This window comes from Anoplolepis gracilipes, chromosome 16, assembly GCF_047496725.1.
Source record: "Anoplolepis gracilipes chromosome 16, ASM4749672v1, whole genome shotgun sequence".
Lineage (NCBI taxonomy): Eukaryota > Metazoa > Arthropoda > Insecta > Hymenoptera > Formicidae > Anoplolepis > Anoplolepis gracilipes.
In genome coordinates, this window is record NC_132985.1 from 6468953 (window position 1) to 6491408 (window position 22456).

Here is a 22456-nt window from a genome sequence, read left to right on the forward strand (position 1 = left end):
AAGGCTACGCGCTATTAATAATATGTAATAAAACATACTAATATAAATCCATATTGTTTTATATTTTGAGATCCACACAATTGTGGATCTGACACGGAGACGAAGCTATCGATCGTTTTACCATGACACCGAAAAGTGAATCATGTAGTTTCGTTGGGTAAAATGGATTTAGTTAGCGCCATTGTACCACGGACAGAACATCTAAAAAAAAATGTGAGCCTAGCGCCTCTCAGGTTTTTTTCTGTTTTTACTATAAAGCGATAATGAAAACCGTGATATCGCCCTTTGTAGCTCTGCAATAAATGGCGCGTGCTTATAGCAGTCTAGTTATTATAAAAAATTATAAACATACATTTTTCTTATCAGAGTAATTTCGATTATTCAATTAAAATAAAAGTGACGCTGTTAAATTTACAATGAATATTTTATTAAACTCGTATTCCATTTATAGCGCAACAGTTGTTTTTAATATTGCATTTAATATTAGTATTTAACATATTTTTATTAGAGTTCTGAGTAATACCGAAACGCTCAAACTAATATATGCCAAAGCATATCGATTTTTCGTATGAAATTTTGCAAAAACCGGATGATACTTCTTACTAAGCGATTATATAGGAATTCCCGAAAATAGTTTAGATTTTCAGTTCCAACTAACGCCCGTGAAGGTAAAACTCGAGGGGGTAGTAGATATTTCCGAAAGGGTGAGTGCCACATAACCCGACGCCTCTCGTACATAGAGCGACGGGTATGCGTAAATGCATTTCCCTCTCGTTAAAAAAAATATTTAAACATAAAAAATGTATAACGCTTCTAATAAATAAAACTATTTCGAAATCGATAAAATATAAGAATCATATAAAAATTAAAACAGATCTCCGTTTCGCGGAATCGACAGTATTTTTATATATCAATATGTACATAAAAAGTCTTGAAACATAATCGGTTCATTAATAAGATTTTTAAATATAGCGCACCGCGAAATATAAAAAATGTCTAACATTTAAGTAATAAGATATATTGCAAAAATATTGCGATTGTTCGCATGACATAATGCGAAAATCATATAAATTTCTCCTCTAGACGATCATACAATATAAATGTGAAATAATTGATTATTACTGCTAATGAATAAAACTCTTTTCAACTCTTAAAACTCGATTCTTTAACAAGGTAAAAGAAATGCAGTTCACAAGTAATAACATATCTCTTAATTTCTTATTTTCATTTCTTATTAGGAGAATATATTTCGCAAAAAGGTATGCTGCAGTAGTTATTATGCACATCGAACAATAATAATATGCCGTCAAATATTTTAGAAAATTCCTCTCTGAATTATTAGAAAATATTTTGCGAGAAGAGATCGTGAAATAATTCAGTTCAGGCGGTACGCTAGGAAATTTTTATTCTGAGTTACTAGGAGAATATATTTCGCAAAGAAGGTATCGCTCTGCCGCCGACCTTGCCTGTAGCGATACCTTCTTTGCCAAATATGTTTTCCTAATCATTCAGAAGCGAATTTTCGAGCGTTTTAAAATACATTACTGCTTATGAAGTACATTGCCGATATCTATGTAAAATATTTTATTAATAAAAATTGAACTTTGGAGGGTATTAGAAGATACATATTATTAATCGCGTACAAGTATATGTCAATTGCATAATCGACATTAATACATATATATATATATATATATATATATATATATATTACTTCATAATATATGTATATATATATACTATATATATAATATATATATATATATATATATATATATAATATATATATATATATTATATATACTATATATATATATATATATATTACTTCATAATATATGTTAAAGTAAAAAAAGATCACGCGCAGTTACAATTAATAATATGTAATAAAATATTAATGAATGTATATGTTTCGTACTTTTGAGATCCACAGTTATGGATCTAGCACGGACACGAACCATAATTTGTGGATCTAGCACGGACGCGAACCGCTGGAAAGTCGATCCAGCTAGCGCCACTGTACCGCGGTGAAAATAGGTTCCCTCAAAAACGGCTTCATGGCGCCTCTCAGGCTTCTCTCTGGCAACACATACAATTTTACCGACAAGATTTTTAAAACAACAGGGTTAAAATCTCGGCTAGGCAGGGTTCGAGTCTTTGCTAAGTTGAATCGGAGAGAAATCTGAGAGAGGTCAAGCTGCCGTTTTTCATAAGACGCTTTTTCCTTGCAGTCGTTAGTGTCAACTGGATTCATTTTAGAGCGGGTAGAACTAAATGGTCAGATTCATTTATCGGTGCCACATGGTTCCTCTCAGGTTTCACTCTGCTAATTGGTTTGGATTTCTGCTGAATGGAATTTGAGTTTTTACTAAATAAAATGCGAAACGCTTTTTAAAAAATTATTCTACACATTTAATTAAATAATTTATTTTTCACTTGTTGTTTTTTTGTGCTATCGAGTGTTATAATTGTTATTTGTACAAAAAATATACTTTTCTAAAAAATACTTTTATTATAGTATATATACACGTATATTATTTTAATATCACGTTAATTCATTATTTATTATTATAATTTCAAATTTTATATATATATATATATATATATATATATTTTTTTTTTTTCAAATATATAGGTACCTTTAGTATTAATTCTATGTGATATTAATTCATTTAAACTGAATTGGGAATGTTAAAAAATATATAAACGAATAGAATAATAAATCATAACAAAGTTTTTCATCGATATATAAATACTTTGTCGAGTTTGGCAAACAATTTTTTAGTCGTGCTCTTGACACCAGATGTACGCATTGTCGAAAAGTCGCTGCCACGGCGATGAGGCTTCCAAATTCCACTCTGTTGGTTTCCAAGGCCATTGCCACATTTGCGTACACCTCTCCGGATGCGGCATCATCGCCAGATGTCGACCGTTTTTAGAGCAAACAGCGGCTATGCCATTTGTACTGCCGTTCGGATTCATAGGATACTGTTCAGTAGGGTTGCCGTAATCGTCCGTATATCTATATAAAATATAAAAATAATTATATTATATATTTTCATTTATTTTAATTATATATTTTTAAAATATCTTTCTCTAAAATTAAACTTTAACAAAAATTCAAATGTCTTACAATGATAATTTTTTTTCTTCTTTTATATATATTTTCGTGAAAAAGATCGTCTTTTCTACGCAACAACTCGCGTAATAAATTAACTGATCAGAAAGAAAATCATTCACTTGTTTGAATTATATTACATCAGAATATAAAAGCGTACCTGATTGGTAAGCAGTTATTTTCCTTGAGAGATTCTAGAACTTCCTCGCGGAAAGTGAACCTGCCCTCTCCATGAGCTACCCATATGCCAAGAATGCTATTCTCCATTCCTTTTAACATAATCGACGGCGAGTTCTCGATCTTAACTGTGCTCCACCTACATTCGAATCTCTCGGAAAGATTATGATCCAAATAAATTCCGCCGCCTGTATTTTTTTCAATATCTTCGTCACCCACCCATCCTAGCAGACTCATCAATTGACAACCATTACACACTCCCAGACTGAAAGTGTTTTCGCGAGCGACGAATCGCCGTAACTGCTCACGTAGAGATGGATGGAAGAGGAAGCTGGCTGCCCAGCCCTTGGCTGAACCACAGACGTCAGCATAGCTGAACCCTCCGGGGAAAATGACACCTCTGAAGGTATCCAAGGTGACATAGTCCTTCAGCAGATCTTGCATTGTAACGTCCCAAACTTCGAAGCCAGCTTGCAATAGAGAAGCGACCATCTCTCTGTCTCCGTTGATACCTTCTTCTCTTATCACGGCTACTTTGATATTCTTTGGCAGATTCTTTAGTAACCAATGAGACTTGAAAAGATCGAAATTCAAATGGTAAGCAGGAACGGTTCGCTCCCGTAGTTTAGAGAATTCCTCTAAGGCACACGTGACGTTTGTCTGATGACACTCCAGCTGGTAACTGGTCTCTTCCCAAATGGTCATCGAATCGATTACCGTAGTTTTTAGCGCGACAAATCCATGCACCTTGACGACCACTTCCGAGTTCATTCCGAAGCCCGCGGATTTCCCGATCAAGTACACGGGGACTTTGTAGCGCTGAAACATGCCCATCGCTTCATCGTGATGTTTCTCGTCGACTTCCAGTATCCAGCCAACCTCCTCGGCAAACAAAATGTTAATGGCAGATGCAGTCTTGTGAGTTATGTTGACATTTATCCCTGAGATTCCGGCAAAGCACATCTCTAGGAGGCATGTGATCAGTCCACCGTCGCTGACGTCATGACCGGCGAGGACTTTTTCGTTGGCGATTAATTGTTGCGTGGCGTCGAAGGCGTTTCTGAAAGTCTCCGCGTCTTCAACATCCGGCACGTCGTCGCCCAATTGACTGTAAACTTGAGACAGAGCCGTCCCACCGAGCCTACTCTTCCCGCGAGACAAATCAACAAAGAGCAAGTAACTCTGCCGTCCCGCAGCGGGACCCTTGAGGTCCGGGGTGATCACTCGGCGAATGTCTGGACATGGCGCGTAGCAGGACACGACGAGAGTACCGGGTGCCTTGACAACATCACCGTCGACCCGCGTGGCCATGCTGAGTGAGTCCTTGCCACCGTCAACCGCGACTCCGAGTTCCTTCATCAGCGAGCACATCGCCGAGCAGGCCTCGTAGAGGGCCGCACCTTCGCCCAGGAGTTTCGCCGGCCACATCCAGTTGCCGCTGCACTTGACGTCTTGCAGACTCGTGATACGCGCGAACACCAGGTTGCTGAGAGCCTCAGCAACTGTCATTCGAGCACCGGCCGCTTCGTTCACCAACCCCTTGATCGGCTGCTCGCCGATGGACGTCGCGATGCCTTCTTTGGAAAAGTATGAAACAGCCACCACTGCAACGTCCGCCAGAGGAGTGTGTAATGGACCGACACACTGTTGCTGGGCCACTAAGCCTGTCACGCAACGGTCCACCTTATTCGTTAGATACCTGAAAGTACAATATTTTGTCAGTGTTGATTTTTTTAATAATAAACGAAAAAAATAATATAAATTATTAATAAGGTTTTTTTTCTTTCAAAAATAGAAACGCATGTGGCAAATGGGAGGAACCCTAGTTTACGGAGAAATAATGAAGTTCTATTATAGAATGTAATGATGAAATAAAATATACCGCTTGCTAGCCACCGAAGGTAACCGAAGAACTCTGTCCAAGGCGCTGCGAACTGTTAATTCATCGGGCAAGTTCATGGGAAGCCTCTGCGGCGATATCGTATCCAGGTTGAAAATTTTACGGGGCATTTTTCCAAGAATAACTTCTAACTCCAGATTCACCGGATACTTGCTGTCGTCCAGGTTATCGTCTTTATCTTCAAAGTACCTTGACACCTGTTTACGATCCTCCTCTTCGGAAACGATGATCTTTCCGTTTCCAGTAACAGTGCCGACGAAATTGATGGGGCACTTTTCACGCGCGGCGATTCTCTTCAGTAAATCCTCGTCCTCCGATTTGCATAGAATCGCGTTGCTCTCTTGATACTCCGCGCCCCAGAGTTCTAACGTACTGATACTGGGGTCGCCGAGGTCGAAATTCTTAGTAAAGATGACGGCACCAGCAGGCTCCACCAGTTCCTTGAGGACGTTACCGTTACCGCCAGCGCCCTGATCGTGGATACTGAGGATCGGATTATCGTCACCCATTTCCACGCATGCACGCACCAAGCGATTTAATTTCTGCTCCATTTCAGGATCGCCACGCTGTACGGCACCAAAGTCCAGTTCGATGCTGTTGTCACCCTGCACCTCCACAGAACTCGCCGAACCACCACCTACGCCGATTCGATAAACGGGTCCACCGATCTTGACCACCTCCATTCCTCGTTTTGCTGGAACCTGACAAAATATAGTAAATAATATAACACTATGTTTTTTCAAATAAAAAATTAATTGATAATAATAATTTATAACAATTATTATTATAATAATTATTAATTATTATTAATAGATAATTATATAATAATAATAATCCCCACAAAATGACAAAAATAAAAAATTTCTTTGAAATTTTAAATATAATATATATATAATTATAATAATTTATATATATGTAGATTTTAAGTTAAACACACATGTGAAGATTAGTACATTCATTTATACTTATAATAAACAATTTTTCAAAAATTCCATAAAAATATGTTATCAATATATCAAATATAATGGTAAGAAAAAACAAAAATTAATTATTTATTTCAATGCGTAATGCAAACAAAAATGTGATTTCTTACTTTTAACATTATGACTCAATATGATAGTAATAAAGAGCAAGAAATGATTAACATGATTTATAAAAATTAATAATTAATAATCCAGAGATAAACGTTTTAACAGAATTAATTGTTGTAAAAGATAGGGTATCCGTGCAATACTTAAATCCAAGAATCTTGCCTTATTAGTAAAATTTGCGTCCATCGTTCCTAATCCTCCACTAAACATTATAGGCTTGATCCATTCTCGTCTAATTCCCGCGTGATTAGTCGCTCCATAAGAACGCGCAAAGCCAGACACAACAGGCTCCCCAAATTTGTTCCCATAATCGGAAGCGCCATTACTGGCTTCGATTATTATCTCTAACGGCGATGCCATGTTACTGGGATAAACTGCATCCTTATCCTCCCATGGCAAATCATAGCCTGAGACAGAAAAATAGAGATAATGTATCGAAAACAATTCAAATAGTTAAATATTTAAATAAAATTCGAATAGCTAAATATTTAAGTAAGAGTAGTCTTTTAATAAATAGGATATCTGATAACTGTGTAATCACTTATTTATAATCTGTGAAAAAATCAGCATTATATACAAGAATTGAGATTTAATTTAGTTTGTTATAATTATAAAAATATAATTATACCTGAAATATTAAGATTGCCAACACTGTAACCTGCAGTGCCTGCTATGTAATTTCCTCCTCTGCCAATTCCTTGAATGTCTCTTAATCGCCCTCCGGTACCCGTCGTTGCACCACTATTGCAATATTATATCATATTAATACATAAGAATAATAATAAATAATAATAAATAATAAATTAATCACTCATGAAATAAGCTGATAAATGATTAACATATAACAAATAAAAAAAAAGAAAAAATTAAAAATCCTACAGATTAACTCAAAATTATAAATTAAAATATCTTAGATTTAAACTGTTTCAAGTGTTTCAAATTTGTTATTAATATCATTTAAAAGGTTTAAAGCTCTCATATAATTTTTTAAAAAGATACAAAAACACATAGCATGCACATATGATTATAAGTATTCATTTCTTAGTTTAACTCTTTTGAAATTTTATTTATTCATTATGTAAATTTACCTAAAAGGTGCCACACCAGTCGGAAAGTTGTGCGTTTCCGCTGTAAAAATGAGATGCTGCTTGATGGTTTCCAGATAAAAATTGCTACACTTGCAGGTTTCTCGAGGACGCATAACAGGGATTTGAAATCCTTCTATAGCACTGCTATTGTCGCTAAATTTAATCACATTGTTCGGATTTGAATAATTTTGCGTATCTATAATCATGTCGATCAAGGATTTTTCTTCTTCTTTGCCGTCCAAAATAATGCGTCCCTTGAAGAACCAGTGACGACTATGTTCGCTATTAGATTGAGCAAGGTCAAAGCACTCTACGCTTGTTGGATTGCGTTTTAATTTTTCAAGAAATAATTTTGTGTAAAAGTCTAAATCCCAGTCGTCAAATGCCAAGCCTGCAAAATAAATTTATAGAATAAAAGAATTGTACAATTTGACAACAGAGACAAAAATTAGAACAAATTATTCATAGAGGGTGAAAATTTGCACTCCCATCCGCTAACATGATAGAAATATAAATTGTACAAATTCTTCATCACTTCCGAGAATTAGATTTATTTAATTTCTGCCATTCATTTTTGAGCTCTTCTCTATTTTTATAATAATAATATATTTCTTAAATTTTACTTTAACAGATATAATTTTTTGCTTTTAATTGAAAGTCTTAAAAGCCTTTAAACTAAATTTTCTTTAACCACACTACTCACCTAATTTCAAATTAACTTCTTCCAAAGCTTTCCTGCCTTCTTTCATTAAATCAACTTCAAACCACTTCTCTGGTCTAAAGCCATGATCAAATGTTTCGATGGATTTTACATATCTGCATTCTGTCATTCTGTCTCCCAGTACATCTACAATCTATGGAATAATATGTGTAATGTTATTTCAAATAAAGCAGATTAATTATATATTAAGTAAATTTAATAGTTTCAATCACACATCACTGTCAAGAAAATATAAAAAATACACACATACTTTGCTTTCTACTTTCTTGTCAATTGCTCCTTTAAACTTGATGCAATACCTGGTTGCCACTTCTATTCTCGTGACTTTATTCAATTTCACAGATTTACAAATGGAAACTACATTAGTGGAAAATGCTGTTGAGAAGTTCAACCTATAGCAGCAGAAAATTGTCTTATTATAAATATAATATTATTATATTTTGTTAAATGTAATAATTAAAATAAAATAATTGTTTTATAACAAATAAATGAAGAATTAATTTTTGGAGCAAAAAATTAAATAATTATTAATATGAATTTTTTACCTGGGTCCAATTTCAATGACAATAGCATGATCTGGAGTATTTTTGAACACGCTGTCATATTGCAAGCATTTTGCTTCGAAAGGAGGGGACAGGATCCACTTTAATATCCTGATTTCCTCTTCCTGGAGCGGTTCTGTGACTTCCACGTAATAACACAATTCTGTCTCGAGATCGGTCACCGAGGTCTCGATTTCCGACACCCTGTGTAGTTTGCTCCTCAGCTGACCCGCCTTCAATCCGGGAGCCTTGTAGAACCTCAAGATCTCGCACATGTTTCAAATGGAGGTACAATGATGAGAGTGGGAAAGAGACGCTGATAAATTTGTACGACAGACATGCAGGAACTATTCAAGATTAGGGACCCCCAGCTGCGATGTTGCTTTTTCTATCTCGTTACTCGACGATAAATGAAGATGCTATCGCGTAAACTACTTTGCAAGAGATGTTTGTTATCATTCATTATGATTTTCTAAGTGTTATCCATTCTCACATTGAGAAAAAAAAGGGTCAACATGATAGGACAGTAGATTACAAAACCAAGCCAATGACTTGCCCTCCCTGCATAATAATTCGATCAGCAGGTCAATTCAACATTTTTCGCGCTACTTTTTTTTTAAATATATATATATATATATATATATATATATATATATATATATATAATTTATTCTTTTAACATATAACCATTCAATTTAATTTACTTCTTTTAATTGAATTAAATTCTGGCATAAATAAAATTTTAAAGTAAAAACAAAATTCGAAAAAATTCTTATTTATAATTATTGCGATAATCAAAAATTATATATTTTATATATTTAAAATTAAATTAATATATTTTTGATTATCACAATATAATTATAAATACTATTGCATAATAAATTTTTTTTATTAAGTTATATTAAAAATACGAGGTTTAAAAAATGTTTTCAAAACTTTTTTAAAATTTTATTTGTGCCAGAGTCTTACTTTTTAATTAAAAGAAATTAATTAAGTTATATGTTCGCGTAAAAAAATTACGTAATTTATCATATATTTTATAAAAGGTTCTGGTAAATTCTTAATATTTCCATATTTATGGAAAATTAATGGTAAAAAGACAAAGAATTGAAAAATTTTATGAAAGAAAAGTTCAAAAATCAAAGAATTGAAATGATTTCAATGTCTAAAGAGAATATGTATAATGTATGTACGTATGATGACGAAAAGGTCATTGATTGCTATCGTTTGTTTGTCGTTTTGTGACGCTCGTATAAGGCAAACTGTGTCAGTAATTGCTTCACAATTGCTTCATCGACGTTGAAAATATAATATAAGGTTATCATGAAGTCAAAAGAGAGGTAACGTCTTTAAATATAACACATCTGAGTTTTATAAATTAATATATATCAATATAAATTTAATTAATTAATGTATCTATAAAATTAAAAAGCCATATATATATATACTAGTGAGCCATAGAAAACTAACATAATTTTTGTAAATACTATATATATATGCATATATAAAATTGTTACAGCATATAAAGTATTATATCGTCATAAGAATTAAGCGTTTCTTTTTTATATTTGATGTTTTTTTCAATTTTTTTTTTCTTAATATGTCAATAATTTTTCATGATAGGTTTTGTACATGTAAACAAGAGGAGTTACACAATTCGATAATTGTTTTAATACAATAATAATAATAATAATAATAATAATAATAAAATATTATCCAATAATGTTATTAAATATTTTATACATATATAATAGTATCGCATTTGTAATGGTTTTTTATCTTATCATTAAAAATTATTAGTGTTTCATAGTGGCAAAGATTTTATGTAAGTAGACGAGTCCTTTATATACGCAATTTCTATAATAAGGAAAAGAAAGGAAAATACACAGAAGTTTTTCATATTTAATCATGCTAATAAAATTTAAATTTTATTCGCAGAAAGAATTTCGTTTAACTTTCTTTGATTTTTTTTTCTGTATGTTCTTTTTAAAAATTCAGCACGTTTGTAAATATTCCAAGATTCAGCCATACTTATCAATCGTCTCGGATCATGGTGTGAAAAGTAAGGAAATTGCGAGTAAAAGTGCAAATAAGCAATTAAATTCACATAAATGTTGATTATCTATTTGCTGATAAAATTAATATAATTTATGAAACAGATTTAAAAAATAAATATGTCCAAAAATTATGTAAATGTGACATAAAATATAGATATATATATATCATAATAGCTGTGTTAATACTAATCATGCTCTATTAGATCAGCGCAAGAAAGATCTATTGTGTTTTTTAAATAACGCTAGAGATGGAATTACTCAGTTTTAAATAATTGGTTATCAATATATTTTTCGCATCACAATTTTTTTTCTTAAAAATTTTGCGGACTTAATATTATTTAAAATATTTTAATTGAAAAATAAGAAAATCTTTATATCTGACAATAATCTGAATGCGATGCAGGACGTATGTTTTATGTCTCTATTTATAATTTATATGCTTTATTAAATTACAATGATTTCAATGATAAAAAGTCACTTACATAAATATTAGATGCAAAGAATATGCATTTTTTTCAATATCGCTAACTTCAAGTATTTTAGAATAATTTTGTTTCATAAGAACAATACTGGTTACAGAGATCAATGTTACATTGTAAAGATAATTTGTTATACTTTAATATAACATCAAATTTATTAAGAATATCCCCAAAAAATATATGATTGATAATATACTTTATAATTTAATTAAATTACTGAAAGAATTAGTTCATTTACATTCAACATTTTTGTCAAATGATTAATTTTTTAAATCTTTAGGTTTTTAAATTTTTAATTTGAAAATATTTAAATTTTAAAATCCTTATTACTCTAGGATTTGTAGGTATTTTTAAATCGTAAAGCTTTGTTCTTTAATTATTTTACAAAATCATTTATTTAACAAATAATAAAAGGGAAAAGAGAGGGAGCCTATCAAAATTTTAAATCTTCATAAAAAAATAATTTTTTAAATCGTAAAATGAATAAAATAACAAGATTATGCTAGTGATACACATTTATCTGAGACATATTTTGAGATATCCTGCATGAATTTGCACGAGCGTCTCACGCGTGTGTGTGTATGTGTGTGAAATTTATTTAAGTACGTAAACTACTGTCTACTTTATAAAAAATTGTATGTTTATACTTCTAGATTTTTGGATTCTTATATTCTAGAATCCTTGTATCCTTAAATTGTTTAATTATTAGATTTTTAGAGAAAGTAGATTTAAAAATCTTAGATGCTAAGATAATTTCAAGTGTTTCGCACTTGAATTGTGGAAACCATATTTTGTGCAAAACTTTGAAATTTGACAACTTTTTTTTTTTCATCAACAAGTTAATCGTCTCAAGACTTCTTTCATCTGGTTGACAAAATTCTTTTATAGATATTCTATGAATATCAAATACATTTTATAATCACCACTTGTAAACAGCAGCTTTTAATTTTGTAAAAATGTTAGAAAATCGCACTTTTTATGTGATTTCTCTTAATTTCTCGCAAAAGGAGATTTTCCTACATTTCTGGTATGAAAAATCGAATATTCACAAGCTATCAATAATTTCCATTTTACTATTTTTGAAATAATCGAGATGTGAAATCCAGATTTATATGTTGCAACACATTGATTTATGCACGAAAAACTCGAAAAAATTAACAATAATTAATTAATAATAATTATATTAAAGTATACAGATTCTTCGCGCATAACTTCGCTATCCATCTTTGCACGTACATATAAATCGGACTTCTTAAATAATAATAATAATATAATAATATAATAATAATAATATAATATATAATAATAATATACAGGACTCGCAATTCGCAAAATAACAACGTAATGATGTACAAAAAGTTGCGTCTGATAGATTAGTGCAGATTATGTAAATCTATTTACATAAAATCTTTGGCAAAATCTCATCCATATTTTGGTGAATACACAGGAATGAAACAAAAGTTAATCAGCTGTTTTATTTTCATAAAAACTTTTGAAAAATTTAACAAAAAATAGCATGCATGATATATAACATCTTAATTAATCGATATTTATTGTTAAAAAGATACATGATTCATGAAACATGATATCTAATATAATCATTATTCATTACATTATATTAATAATAATTATATTACTCACATACACATATATATATATATATATATATATATATATATATATATATATGCATATACTAATCATGTTCAGTAATCTGAATTAAGTCGATATATTGTTCAGTACATCAGCAAACGCTTTTCTTCCGTAATTTCTCTTATCTTGAAGGATTATTTTGAAGGAACTTTATATGTAAACAATCTATACAAATTTGGCAGGACATGAAAAATCACATTGCATAAGAAATATGCTTTCGGCGTTTTACAAAGTAATATAAAAAAAGATCATCTAGAAAAAGAGATAATTTGTTGAACACAGATTTGTAGTATATATCGTATTTCATAATTTATTTCTGTATGCATTGAATCGATCTATTGAAAGTGGTAACAATATATAACTACATGTTGTCATTGATATATTTTTCCCAAAAATTTTATCAGATAAATAAAACAGCTAATGACTTGTTCCTCTCTTCTGTATATATATATGTAGCATTATTATCCGCAGTAAAGAATTATATGTCTCACACATGTATATATGTATCGTCCGCGTTTTTCAGTTTGTTTTTCTACAAATAATTCTGATCTCTTTCGGTATATGAGAACGTTCCAGCACCGCTCATGAAATGCACCAAGATCAAGAAGGATATGATCAACGGAAAGTATCCTCAGTTGTGTTTCAACCGACACTGTCGCCCATCATTTCAGTTTCTCCTTCAGGCTTCAGATTTTCCGTATTCGAATCTCCAATCGTTTCTCCGTGTGCATCGACGAACTCCTGTTAATATGTAATAAAGTATATTACAAAACGTAATATAAAAATATATATAAGAAATTATATAAAATAAAATAAAATAAAAAAATATATAAAAAATTAAGAATGTTATAGACTAATCATAGTCTATTATTCGTTTTGACCTAATCTACCTTTTCAAAATTGCTCGAGTGTGATCAATCAATTGGCCTACTGTTTACTGTGTAAGAAGTTCTTTCGTGTATGTCTCTGATGTCTAAGATTCCCAGGCTCTCACTGCAGCCACATTGGATTATAAATAAAGTCAGATTGTGTGTGTATGTTGTGTGATGGTAAACATAAATTATTTTGTTAAATTTTTTTTATATCAGATAGAATAAATCTATAAAATCTACCTCTCTTCACAGAGGTGGAGCAGTTCATGAATTAATTGTCATAGATTTGGATAAATGTCATAAGGCCAACTTTCGCTGGAAATCTAAGACATATACACATTGAATTATACATGCATTTACTAATGAATAAAGCTGAAACGAGAGTGTTTGTGGTATATTTTACTTATTTATACCATCATTGTGAATGGTAAAAAATTTTATGTGATTTTTTTATTTGATTCTGTAATAATCTAGTATTATTTATTGATTATAATATAAAGAAATGGGAGATTAAACTGTCATTTCATAGCAGAATTTAATAAATGGATGATAGAAATATTTTTGCAAATTGTTGGTATTATTGCAAATGTTGTTTGAAAACGCTATATAAAACTTTTTAAAAGTTATATAAAATAACTAAATATCAAAAAAATATATAATTATAAATATTACATAATTCGTAAATTATATAAAGTAGATGTAATATATCAAATATAATTAATTTACTGACAATAAAAGATATCTCTGAAAAGGGTCAATAACATTTCCAGTCATTTCCTTTACTATTAACTTTGATGAAACAGAGTAGTTTTATATTCTATCTATTAAACAAGAAAATAACTTTGAGAATAATTACAAAAACAGTTTCTATACTTTTTATATAAATAATACTTAAAATATACATTATAGTTTCTGTTAATTCATTGAGTAATGAATATAAAAATGCAATTTAATGCAACAAGTATATTTAATGCAAAATAAAATATGATAAAGTTAAAAAATCTTTCTTACATCACGAATGGTATCATCGGTGCAACTGTCTTGATGTGCGACATCATCTGTAAAGACAACATATTGTACATTATTGGACTATTTTATAATGATTTAAATACATTTTCTTTTTAATATGTTTCAAATTTATCAACGAACTATTAAGGGAAAGATAAACTGTGTTTGAGATACCTATCATATTTTTATAAAGTTATTACATAGACATATTGCAATTTTTAAATAATTTTAGGGATAAAATTAAAATAAATGGAGTACTAACCAGTCGCTGTTTGTGTGTGAGTTGTCGTAGTTATCACTTCCGAAAATTCACGGCGCTGTACGTCGGTGTCAAGTGCATGTATTCGCTCTCTACTTCTGCGCAATTCTTTTCGTAATTTTTCTCGCTCTTCTTCTCTCTCCTTTATGATTTCCTGCAATTCACATAAATTTAATAAAATAATGAAAATTTAAATAAGCCAGATAGAAATAAACTCTGTTTATTTAGCAAGTAATGTAACTGTTTATTTTAGTTGTGTTTTCTTGCCATTTTCACAATTAAATGTGTATTCTAGTTTTGGAAGAAAAAAAAAAGATGCAAACACACATAATAAATGCAACCAAAATATAAGAATGTAGATCATAATTCTGCTATAGAACAAAAATAATATGAAAATATTTTATATGTTTATTTTCTACACAGAAAACATATAAACATAAACACACACAAACACTGTCTCAATCTTTTTCAATAAAATAAAATTAAACTATTGCAAGAATTATATTTTATATATACATATATTAAGTGGTAATTTAAGAATAATTAAGATTTTGGGGAAAAAAGTCTTCAATTTTATACATAATATCAAATATTTATAAAAAAAACGATAATAGAGTCACGAGTGTGTGTAAATGATCTTTTTACATAAAAGTTAGATCAAATATTTATAATATAACTTCTCCGTCTTCTTTCTCTTACAAGAAAAATTGTTTAGATCAGAGAAAGAAAATTTGCTTTATAATTGCTTTGTTGTTAGTAGCATCTTTTTAAATGTATTCTGTTTTTATACTTGTATCTATACTGTTATTTACCAAGAGTTGTGACAGTTGGGAGAGCTGGGACGTAAGATAATGACACATCGGATGCATCACCCCCATAATCGATTGTTGAGGATGCGAATGATTTCGTAGTGTAGGACAACCGGTAGCTTCACACGCAGCGGGAGATGATAATGTTGATGCTCCACACGATGCAAATATCGTTTCCGTTTCGCTTACATTTAATGCGGAGTTCAACATCCCCACTAAATGATCAGCTGTAGGCAAAGATAAAATGTTGCTGCAGTGAGTGTAAATTTTTTTTATTCTCCCTCTTTCTCCATATAAATTATTAAATAAACTGCTAATTACATTAGTAATACTATTAGTAATATATGCTGTAATATAAAATTATATATATTTTTGTGCATTTTAATTAAATAAATAAAAATTAGTCAATTTTCAAGTCTTCTTTGAGATTTATCATTTTTTATGTATTTCTGCTTTCGACAATATATATTAATTTAAATTCAAACGTCCTGTTTGGTAAAATATATATTTTTCTTTAAAATATTTATTATTATTTATTTTTTAAAGTATTAAAAGACTTCAAAAAAAAGTTTGCCTCTTAATCATACTTTGGCTAATAGCAGCAAGTATAAGTTCAGCGGGTTCTTTTTCTACAGCAGATGGTTCAGATGCTATATCTGCCACATGCTCGAAATCTTCTTTAGGAATATTTAATATATCTGCCATTAACACGTGCTTCTCAAGCAGAGCCTGTTTGATTATTTCATCCTTACGTCTCAGAGACTCTGAAAAATATCAAGTGTCTATAAATATTTTTTATTATTATTAAATTGTGTCTTGTTTCAATAAAATTGCAGGAGTGCAAATTCTTTAGATTTTATGTTGAAAATTATTAATTGATAAATATATAGATTTGATATACAATATACTCGACACCATAATTATATTAGAGTCTATATAATTGCAATAATTTTTGCAATATTATTCAAATTATGTGTAGTAAAAATTATATGAAATGTCAGCAATACTTAATAATTTTGTTTTAAAAAGAGTTAAAATAATTTAAAATTAAATTAAAAAAGAAGCTTTACCTATTGGTGTAAGGACTGGCTCTGCAATGTGCACTGGTGGTACCTCTACATGAACTTCCAGTGGATCTATTAATGAGAGCTGAGTGCACGTGACCATTCGTAATGGCTCTGCTACACCTATATGTACAAAAAAAAAGTATGAGCCATCTTAAAAATAAATTAGTTATTTTATTATTAATTTATTATTATTATAAACTATTAGAAAAAAAAGGTTTTGTATTATATATATAAACATTTTTTTAATTTATAAGTTAAAGTTTCCGATTCTATATTGTAGATATATTTAATTGAGAAGCATTTTTTATACTATATATCTCGAAATAAATAAATGTAACGTAAAAAACCATTTACAAAAATTTTTACAAAATTTGCATTAAATATAAATGTAAGACTATTTCTTCAGTTCCTGAATTAATGTTTGCAGTTGCCAACTGTGATAAGCTGTCCAACTTTTATTGGATAATCAACATTTTTAGATATTACAGTAATGTTTTACTCAAAGTACAACCTGTGATTGGCGACTCAACAGTCGATTGCTGTTGCATCCGTTGTTGCGTTTGTTCAGTCGTGGGAGTTTCCGTAGTTGTGGTGGTTTCCGGAGTAGTCTCCTCGTCTTGCTCCTGCATACCGGCAGCAGCGTTTTGTCCAAGCTCCCTCGATTCTCTATTCTGTGATTGAGCCTTCTCGATTACGCTGTCTGCTTCCGAAGGCGATCCGTCCTCCATCGTATTTGTCGGTTCCTCCGGGAGCATAGTAGGCGGCGTTGGTCTTCTACCCTGGCGATCGCGCGCCTTATAAGCTTCCACGGCCTCGGAGATGTGCTTGCACCACAGTTTGCGCTCCGCGGAAGACGGCGCCACCAGATTGTACATCTGCGCGCCGTTCTGGGAAGTATTGACCAGGTAGAGCGAGTCCTTCTCGGCGGCGTTGTGTCGTACGAGTACGGTGGACAGCTTGACGATCGGACTGAGCACGGAATTGCCCGCCTGATTGGTCGTGTTGATAAACTTAAGCAGATACTTGTCGTCCTGTCGATGCAGGAAGAAGATCGTATCGTCCAGCAATACCACATGCAGATCCACTGGCTTTGGTACCGAGCGATTCTGCATCGATCGATTCGGTTCGGCCCGCCGCCACTGCAACGGTCCCTCGTAGATCAGCTTACGCTTTGTGATGTCGAGGTGCTTGAACTCCTGCACGGTCGGGTGATCGAATTTGTCGAAGGCCGATCGATCGATCGTACGTTGGATCTCCTGGAGTCGCTGATGGTCCTCAGCCTCCCTCACTGCCTGGTTAACACGACTTAATATCTCTTTGCTGCGCTCGAGACTACGTAACACGGCCGCCTTCTCTCTCTCATCACTGTCCGGAGTGTATTTGGCGAGGTTCTCGAATAGCAGCGGGTACTTGGTGAGTCGCAGCATACCGGTAGGTATATAATCCTTCAACTGAAGTCGGCGACACAGCGGATTCGCTTCGACCTCGTTCAGGAAAGCGTTCAGCTTGGAATCCTTACGTCGACGGTCGCGCAGAGCGTCCAGAGCAACTTGTTGCTTGGCACAGTAGGCCGACGCGGTCCTCTCGAATGCCTCGCCGGCCTCGCCGTCGAACATTTCTAGCAGAAGTTCGCCCACGTTGCCCACACATGGGTTTTCCTTCTTCTTTCGCTTCATCGACTGATTGAAACGCGAATGGATCATCAGCATCTCGTCCAGATTAGAGAATAGCAGCTGAATCTGATCCAACGGCAGCACTTGGGACTCCAATAAAGGTTTGTGGAAGACGTGCGAGAGCACTTTCAACGCGCGAACGTGAGAGCGTTCGGTGTGAAATAATTCTGGGAAGAGATTTTATATATTTTTTTTTTATTAATGTGGCTTCTCATATCGATTTTAAGAATAAGATTATTATTTATTTACCATTAATAACATCCTGTCTCTTTTTCTCGGAATTGCTAAGCTGTGCAAGAACGTCCTCGGTGACAGCCTGACTCCAATCTGGCGGATCGGCTTCGACGTCAACATCACTGTCCCACGAGGTTGAAGCGCTTGCCGCCGATGTGGTGGGATGTACCTGTTCCAGGCTGGTACTGGGACTATCCAGACTCCTGGTCGACAGGCTGCTGTTTGACGAACTGCCGGCCGAATTCCCAGGGAAGATTCCGGAAGGCTCGCAATCGCTGGAACCGACTCTATAGTCAATCGTTAGCAATTTATGCATTTTTCTATCAACTAATTGTAACAGTTTAGTATCTTTCGACGTAGTTCGCACTATCATATCGATTTTACCAGTAGGATATACTTGACATTTGTGAAAGAAGCCATAAAGAACCTCTGATGTCGCTAGATCTTAAAAATTAAATTCTCTTTTTTCTAGTTCTTGGCTTTTCGAGAAACTTGTTTTAAGAGTTTCATATATATGGACGTTAAAAAATACAATAAATTCAGAAATTTTTTCCGTCATAATATATTTAAAATTTGTTTCTTATTTCTTATATCAAATATTACAAATTAATTCACATTTTTTTGGCTAACTTGTAATTTTATTTTTATATAATCTTTGATATATATATATAGAAAATATAAGAAAATTTTGATATTCTTCTCAACAGAAATAACACTTTTATTATCATCTTTTTTTTTACTTAGAAAAGAAAAAAAAACAGAAATAATAAAGAACTTTTAATTTAATTAATAAATAATTTTTTACTTCATTAGAAACAACTGCTATGTTTTTTTCTAAACTAGGGTGTGTATCAAATCAAATCTTGTAAAAAAAAAAGGCTTAAAAATTCCCTGAGCCTCCAGATATTTTCGTTCAAAATTTGAGATAAAAATATTAAAAAATTTTTTTTATATTTAATTGTCTTTAAAATAAATTTTTTTATCGCATGCATTTTCTAATATTTTTACTCATACAAAGGAAAAAACAGCCAAGTTTTAGGCTAGATTTGTAAATGTTCTGGAAAAAAAAGAAAGAAAAAATTAAATAATTTTTGTAAGATAAGCAATTTTTATTTGCATAGAATTTTAATTTTTTTTTATCATTAAAAATTACAAAAATTCTGTACTGCATATTCAATATTTTTGTTAAAACATCAAGTATATTTTAAACACATAATTTTCTTAGCTGGCTGATTGTTTAGAATATTGAATGACAGCAAAATTATCAAAGAATTTTTGAAAAAAATTTCTGAATCCTAATAAAATCCCATGAGGTTTCCTTGATTTTCCAGACACAAAAGAAATCCCTGAGAATTCCAAAAAATTGTTTTTCCCCGCGCAATGAGTATTGGAAAAAAATAAAGTACCTTTCGGACCTCGTACGTCGCTCATTAAGACAGCGCAGATGATCGCGCGCAGCGATGGTAGTGGTGGCAGCGTCGTCACTCGGGGAAATAAGTATTTCGGCAATGCTTTCGTCAGCGTCCGAATAACTCTTGAGGGTGGCGGCGGCATCAGCTGACCGATCCGAACGTGGGGTTGCCGCCGCCGCCACCGGCTCGGGATCGTCGGGGCTCTCGTTATCGTGAGAGACAAGACGAGGGCGGACGCGTCGCGAACTGTGTTGCCTCATTTTTTTTTATACTCCCTTTTAGTCCTCCGAGGGCTTCATCGACACGTCACGAAACACGAAGAGTGTTCACACGTTTTGCCCGTGCAATTATGCATTCAGCATAAATATTCGCGATTTATACGCTACTATAATATTTTAGATTAAATTTCACACATTCATGAAATAATACCGTTTTTAGATGAGATATTTAAAATACTTAGATTAATGGATTGATAATAAAACAGCAAGATTTGAAAGGTCACTGGTTCAATATTGAAGACTCTATAACAGTGCAGTGACATTTTCAATCTAAATTGTCTGTGAGGTAACGTTCCCAATAAAAAGAGACCTTTAAAAGAAATACAAAATGTGCAGGGAATAGTCACGAGTTGTATATCTTTCTTTTTAATACATTTGATAGAAATTTTTTCATAAAAAATGTTAACAGAACCTAACATTGAGAGAATAATAATTAATTTTTAATAAATGTCATAGAATTTTTTAAAGAACTTTTTTGATATATAATAAATATTACTCTTATTAATATTTTAAATATTTATTTTAATATATAATGTGTGTCTTATTATTTAAACAATTTTCTGCTTACATAAAAAAATCAATTATAAAAAGGTTTTAAAGCTTTATAAAGAAGCTATTTATATTAATAACTATTAATTTTTATATGTTTATTTTTAAAATAAACTAATTAAATTAAAGGCTCTTGATATTATTGAATAATAAAATTGAAACAATTAGGCAATAAAAAACGTGAAATAATTTCAAACGATAATTCAATTAATTATTTATTCATGATCCATACGTTTCGGACGACTCCTTTCGGGGCTATTTCAGTGATTTAAAGATAAAACAATTATATAAGATAATATAAAATTAAAAATAATACAAGAACTGATAATAAAATTACTATATATACATTTTCATCAAGATATTCATTATGTAACTTATCTCAGCCGATCCTCACATGACTAATGCAAGAAGCCTCCTAAACGGTACAAGACATGAGGAGAGCTGCACTAATGAAAATAAAGGGTATTTTCAAACTGTCAAGAGTAAAATTTTAAATAAATTTTCGATAAACTAAGGGCAACTTACTCAGACCGGGAAGAACAGCAAAGACAAGACAACCAATATAGAAATGATAGAATATAACGAATATTTCGAATAAACGTTCAATGTCAAAAAAACATAAACGACAAAATAATGGATTCCAATATACAAAAAAAATGTATTAAAACAATGTCATATCAAATCTTCGAAACGTGGATCATGAATAATTAATTGAATTATCGTTTGAAATTACTTCACGCTCTATATCCACGTCGGTTCTTTATTGCCTAATTGTTTTAATTTTGTCTTATTTTTGTCCCATGTTATTTATCTTGATTATAAAGAAAAGATTGTAACAAACTAAAGAAGAAAATCGATTTTATTCAATAATTAAAGAATTTATCAATTATTTAATAAAATTATTCTTTTGCATTAATATAGATAATTTCATTAATATCTTGTAAAATCATTAGCTTTCAAATTTTAATAAATTTCTTTTTTATTATTATATGTATGAATCACCAGAAAAGTTATAAATTTATGGTTACTGGAAGGCGAGACAGATGAAATCATGAATGGAATAAATATTAATAATAAATATTAAATAATATATTATAATAATAATGTATTAAATATAAAATTAATATATATATATATATATATATATATATATATATATTAATATTAAGTAATATATTATTCTCATTCATTCTTACTTTATGGATAAAATATTAATATTGATAATATTAGACTTTTCACTTGATTCTGCAACGTTAAATCTTTTTAATATGTTTATCGAATGTTTCTAATGATGAATCAATAACAAAAGAATCTCAAATTAAAAAGCAAAATATTCATGTTTATCACAAATTTTAATTGATCAGTAATTTCAGTTTAATTTAATCCTAGTCTTCGTTTAATCCAGTTTCATTTTAGTCTGCTCTAGTCCAGTTCTCTCTATTTTCGAAGTTTATTAGAACTTTCTGTCA

General features: G+C 31.4%; 2 protein-coding genes across 7 annotated transcripts in view; both read right to left on the bottom strand.

Annotated features, from left to right (window-relative positions):
• Positions 1 to 2615: 2615 nt before the first annotated feature.
• Pfas (phosphoribosylformylglycinamidine synthase) lies at positions 2616 to 9140 on the bottom strand. Its single transcript, XM_072908802.1, has 9 exons — positions 8641 to 9140; positions 8346 to 8487; positions 8078 to 8228; positions 7375 to 7765; positions 6915 to 7027; positions 6449 to 6693; positions 5178 to 5896; positions 3279 to 4994; positions 2616 to 3022 (listed from the first exon to the last, which is right to left on the bottom strand). Exons 1-9 carry the CDS (start codon positions 8910 to 8912, stop codon positions 2782 to 2784), a joined length of 3990 nt encoding a protein of 1329 aa, XP_072764903.1. The 5' UTR covers positions 8913 to 9140; the 3' UTR covers positions 2616 to 2781.
• A 3995-nt stretch (positions 9141 to 13135) lies between these two features.
• The window catches only part of Rhogef2 (Rho guanine nucleotide exchange factor 2), a 35461-nt gene continuing 26140 nt past the window's right edge, over positions 13136 to 22456 (bottom strand). For 4 of the 6 annotated variants that reach the window (XM_072908800.1, XM_072908798.1, XM_072908797.1 and 1 more), the window contains 8 exons: positions 18764 to 19035; positions 17353 to 18681; positions 16845 to 16961; positions 16362 to 16538; positions 15778 to 16001; positions 14969 to 15119; positions 14710 to 14756; positions 13136 to 13567 (listed from right to left, as the gene is read on the bottom strand). In XM_072908800.1, the coding sequence (XP_072764901.1) occupies positions 13469 to 13567; positions 14710 to 14756; positions 14969 to 15119; positions 15778 to 16001; positions 16362 to 16538; positions 16845 to 16961; positions 17353 to 18681; positions 18764 to 19035 (2416 nt within the window). In that variant the 3' untranslated portion in view covers positions 13136 to 13468. Of the gene's footprint in view, positions 13568 to 13716; positions 13820 to 13938; positions 14022 to 14709; positions 14757 to 14968; positions 15120 to 15777; positions 16002 to 16361; positions 16539 to 16844; positions 16962 to 17352; positions 18682 to 18763; positions 19036 to 22456 lie in introns of all 6 variants that reach the window. The other 2 variants (XR_012048288.1, XM_072908799.1) reach the window with 2 other exon arrangements.